A 5,440-nucleotide genomic window follows, 5' to 3' on the forward strand; every position below is an offset into this window, starting at 1 on the left:
TCTTCCGATTTCAAAGGGAAATAAGCTTGGTGTGTTTCATCTGCTGCACTAAGTTTCCTTGGCCGCCGACTGCGTCTATGATCCTCAACGTTGTCCAACTTTTTGCAAGTATACCAATAAATAATTGATGTTGGTTTGAAGGCAAAGGGTAGTAATGCCAAATATTGATATAATTTAGATTTTTCTTCTGTCCGATCACTTTGCACTTTATAAATTGATAAAAAATAAACAATCATTTAATTTTTGAAAGCATTCTTAGTTTACAGCATTTGAAGGTTTCTTCTGATTGAGCAGGAATCAGAAAGGATGTGTGTGGAAGCCTGTAGAGATGAAAACTAATCCCAGAGTAGGCAGGCTGTAACTGGAGTCTGTACTGTAATGTGAACAGGGCCCCAGTAGCAACATCATGCTTCAACACCAGCTGGGAAGCTAAAGCTAAAGCTAGTGTGTCAAGCTCTCGAGCTGCATTCATTAAGCTTCTGACACTCATGGACAGAGACATTCGTAACCCTCCTGTTTTACACTTAGAATTTCATGAATCCCCATTACTTAAGATATTGCATTACATGTCATTTAGCTGACGCTTTTATCCAAAGCGACATACAATTGCCATATAGCAGAGGTTACACACCTCTGGAGCAACTTGGGGTTAAGTGTCTTGCTAAGGTTGGTACATCACACATGGGTTGATGTATCACAGTGGGAATCAAACCCAGATCTCCCAAAGGCATGTGTTACATCCACTGCACCATCACCACCCAGACAGCACACAAGCACCATAGCACAATTGTTGTAGCTGTATGTGGAGGTGTTTTGTTCTTTAACATGAAATGCTGTGCATGAAGTGCACGCACGCACACACAGACAGACAGGCACAAAATACACTATAACCGTCAGCTGGGCCTAATGTTTTCCAAATGGTTTATATACACAAAACCAGATTCTTAGCCAAGCTCTAAACCCTGACCTGCAGGTTGTCATGTGAGCCTGGTAGACTTTGTCACAAAACATGGCAACAGGTTGGTCCTGTGCCACTGTGGAAGTAATCTACAACCAGAGGTCAATCTGTACAAACTGAGTCATTAATATTAGTACCACGTGCTGCTGTAAAAGGGCATGGTTTGAAATCTAAAATTAAAATATAAATGCAATGTCACTCAACCTTTAAATGCATTAGCAGTGAACTGTGAGGGACACACCAGCATAGACATGTATGTTCTTGTTTTAGTAAGTCATAAAGCAAAGGTGGCTGTTATTGTCTGTTTCATTGAAACACCCAGTTGAGTACACACACCAGTCTTGTTCTGCAAGTCTTGATATTATTATCGCTAGAATTACTTTCAACTTAGGGTAAAAACATAGGCTAAAATAATACCATCACAAATTCTAAAATGTGGGAAATGCTTAAGTGGTTTTCTAAAAAATGTTTCTCGGTTTGGGTTAGAACAACACCAATGTGGCACTCCTTTAGTCAAAGATTGGAATGCATGGTGTGATGCGTATAATACAGGGCACATGACATAAAAACTATTTGATAAGTCCACGTTTTATCCCCCCAGCCTACATGACTTTTCAAGTCAGCTGCATTTCTGTAATTTTATTTAATTTTTACACATTAAACATTAAATTTCAAAATGTTGTATGTATGTTCAGAACTACTTCCTAGAAACAGTCTAGGAATAAATCTTGCAGGAGGATGATAAGCAGACAATGAACAAGTCCTAGTGGATTCAAGTTGAAACTGTATTTGAGCAGTGTTTGGTTTTTGTATGGGTTTTTATATGCCGAAATGAAGACTGGCTATAATAATTCAAAGAAAGGTTAAGAGTCATTGTTTAATAACTTTGGGGTTAAAAGGTGTAAACTTTAAATGTATTCCAAAATGAATACCATTTTCCGGCTGAATTAATGACTGTCTTTAAACAATTCAAGACATATTGGGTGAGAAGCTGACAGCGATGAAGGTGGATCCCCCCCTCGTGTCCTGGATTGTTGACTACTGACTGGCAGACCACAGTATGTGCGCCTGCAACACTGTGTATCACAGAGTGGTCAGCAACACCGGGGCCCCGCAGGGGACTGTCCTCTCTCCCTTCCTCTTCACCATCTCAACCACAGACTTCAACTACCACCAGGTCCTGCCATCTCAGAAGTTTTCTGATGACTCTGCTGTGGTTGGATGTATCAGCGAGGGGGACGAGGCTGATTACAGAGCTGTGGTGGGACTTTGTCATGGAGTGAGCAGAACCATCTCCACTCAATGTGACAAAGACCAAGGAGCTGGTGGTGGATCTAAGGAGAGCCAAGGCAGCAGTGCCCTGTTTCCATCCAGGGGGTCAGTGTGGACATCGTGGAGGACTACAAATACCTGGAGTGCACTTGGACAATAAACTGGAAGTCCAAGAACACTCAAGCCCTCTACAGGAAGGGCCAAAGCCGTCTCTATTTTCTGAGGAGGCTGAGGTCCTTCAACATCTGCAGGAAGAGGCTGAAGATGTTTTATGAGTCTGTGGTGGCCATGTGCTATCCTCTTTGCTGTTGCATGCTGGGCAGCAGGCTGAGGGTAGCGGACGCCAACAGACTCAACAAACTGATTCCAAGGCCAGTGACGTCGTGGGGGGGGATCTGGCGCTCTCGTCGGGGTGTCAGATAGGAGGATGCTCCAAACTACATGCCTCTGGACAATGTCTCGCACCCACTCCATGGCTTGTTGCTCAATCACAGGACACTTTCAGTGACAGATCATCTCCCAAATGCACCACAGAGCGCCACAGGAAGTCATCCCTGCCGTGGCCATCAAACTTTTTAACTCCTCCTCTAAGTGTCTGACCCCACACACCCCACCACACACACACCACCACACCACACACACACACACACACACCCCACCACACACACAACACCACTTAGAGAGGTTGAAACTGGAAAATATTTCTGTATTATCTGTTTTGTGCAATAACACTGGCCTGACATGTGTGCAATCTCAAATACCACAATTATTATTTTATTATTATTATTATTATTTAACTTTTCACCATTCCAAATCCTTAATTAATGTGAATTATGTAAATAATGTATAATAACATTCCTTTATGTAAATACCGTACGTATCCAACTCCTTATATTTCTTTCTTTCTTGTATTTCTACTCTATTTATAATATTGTGCAACTACAACACAGAGTTTCCCTTCGGGGATCAATAAAGTATTTCTGATTCTGATATTCTTAACTATGTGATTAAAAGTTTAAATTTAATCTCAGAAAACAGACATTTGGTATATTAAAATGTATGCCGAATACAAAAACTTGCTTAAATAAAATCACAAAATGCTACGTCATGGTTTATCAACTGTGTTAATGTACAACTTTCGAGGCCGTATTTAACCCAAAACATTTTTAAAATGCAGTTTGGCGTGACTTGAAATGTTACCAGGGGCACCGCATACAGTATCAGGTCAGAGTTCATGCGGTAACTACGTATGTAAACAGTGATCCATACATCCCATCATGGTTACCTACCACAGCGGCTGTCTCTGCGGTCCTGGGTACAGTGGCTCGTGTTCGCCATGTTGCCGGTTGATGCTACAGGTGAGTGGCAGGTAGCCGCCGGCTGGAGCGGTGCATGATGATGCTGTGACTGCTGCTGCACCGCCCTACCTCCGGTTCGCCTCAACGCAGCTTAAAGCACACAGACAGCACCGGTGTGAGGCAATTTGTCGGGACAAACACATACATTCAGCTCAGGGGACAAGAGGCTGTAAACAAGAAACACCACCAAAAAAAACCCACTTGGTAAAGTGCACTTGCTGCTGACGCCAACTCGATGATTTTTGCAGTGCTTCCTCAAATGCAGCCAAATTAAGTTCAAATGCGAGAGACATTTTTTTTCTCTCTCTCACTGCATCAACACAGGAGTGGAACCGCTTCTCCGCTGTTAATTAAACGGACACATTTACCAAGTTTATCCAGTATCGTTAACATTTCATACCTGTTTTGACGCTTCCGCCGCCATTTTAAAACAAACTTGTACCGTTGAGTGCGTTGTAATCGAGTCAAGAATGTCCACCGTCGATAGATTCACCTGTCTGGAACTGAAGGCATTAATAATCGACCTCGCAACCTGTGAACCCGCAGACTTTAGACAGTAGAGTGGATTCCTCAGAACTAGAACTGTTACGCGAGGATGTGCCATAACCCTCGTTAATGTTAAAATACTGTTTTGAATAATTTTGTGTTTCCATTTTAAAGATTTAAAATAGTAGTATTCTTTGAAATTGTGAATATTTTTCCTAAATGTAGGCCTACTTTATTGGGCGGCAAATTATTATTATAATTATTATTATTAAATGAAACTTGTCCACCAATCTAGATTGCATAGGCCTACGCCTTTTGTGCAGTTCAATTTATTTTACTGGTGACTTAAACATAAAAAAAAATAAAGTATACCAAATGTAATGAGGAAATTTAATTCCAGGTATTAACTAATTTATTTTTTCACTTAGAAAGAGCTTAGTAGAGCAGAGTATATCAAGATATGTCAGATATACAACCAAATTCCTAACCCTATTTTAAATACTACAAAATGTGACCAAATAATAGTATTGCCTGATAAAAGAAAAAGTGATGTTAATATTATTTCACTACAACCTTTTGGATCGACCAAACAATATTTAGAACAATTTCTTCAATGACAACCCACAACAACAAAAAATGGATATGTCCGAAAATGGTTGAAGCTTCCATTACAATATTATCACGCATCAGCAGACAATCGTAACTAAAGCCTCATATGTGATATGATAAATGAGCTGGCTATTCCTCCTACAGCATCGTCACCCTGACCTCTAGTGTTAGCATCAGGTCATGAATTTGAAATGTTAAGCTGCTTTTGCTTTCTGTCTCACTTGTCACCACTTAAAAATGCACTAAATTAAAAAAAAATAAAATAATAAAACACAGGGAAATTCATAGGCTGAGGTTTGGTTTATTCCTTTATTAGATGTTAAGAAAATCCACAATGAAACAAAATAATTTACTCAGGGTGTACATGAAATTAGAACACAGCTACTCAGGATAGATGGGCTTTAGGAACATGGAGGGGGAGGGGAGGGAGGGGGGTAAAGGAATGAAAAGATGAGGAAAACTCAAGTTTTCAGTGCTGGATCTGTTCTTCAGACCACAGTGCAAATGAAACTCTACCCTGTCAGTGTCGTTCCAAATGCATATACCCTCACTGAAAGCATTTTTCTCATCATACGCGTTTTTTTTCCCCAACATGGCCTAATACAATGGAAGAATTAAATGAAGAAAAGGTGGGATGCACTCCTTTCAACTCCCATGTTAAGTGCTTTTTGTGACTTAGCGTCTTGCACACATTCACTCACAGATTCACACACTCACAACATTCTTTCAATCGCCAACTTAACCTCACTTGTATTTT

At 40.6% G+C, this 5,440-nt stretch overlaps 1 protein-coding gene across 1 annotated transcript in view; it reads right to left on the minus strand.

Annotated features, from left to right (window-relative positions):
* tbc1d14 (TBC1 domain family, member 14) overlaps positions 1–4,088 on the minus strand; it is a 55,923-nt gene extending 51,835 nt beyond the window's left edge. The window contains exons 1-2 of the mRNA XM_032544426.1: positions 3,989–4,088; positions 3,520–3,678 (exon numbers count right to left, since the gene is read on the minus strand). Of these exons, the coding sequence (XP_032400317.1) occupies positions 3,520–3,568 (49 nt within the window). The 5' untranslated portion in view covers positions 3,569–3,678; positions 3,989–4,088. The remainder of the gene's footprint in view (positions 1–3,519; positions 3,679–3,988) is intronic.
* Between the last annotated feature and the right edge of the window lie 1,352 nt (positions 4,089–5,440).

The sequence above is a fragment of the Etheostoma spectabile genome, chromosome 19, assembly GCF_008692095.1.
Source record: "Etheostoma spectabile isolate EspeVRDwgs_2016 chromosome 19, UIUC_Espe_1.0, whole genome shotgun sequence".
Lineage (NCBI taxonomy): Eukaryota > Metazoa > Chordata > Actinopteri > Perciformes > Percidae > Etheostoma > Etheostoma spectabile.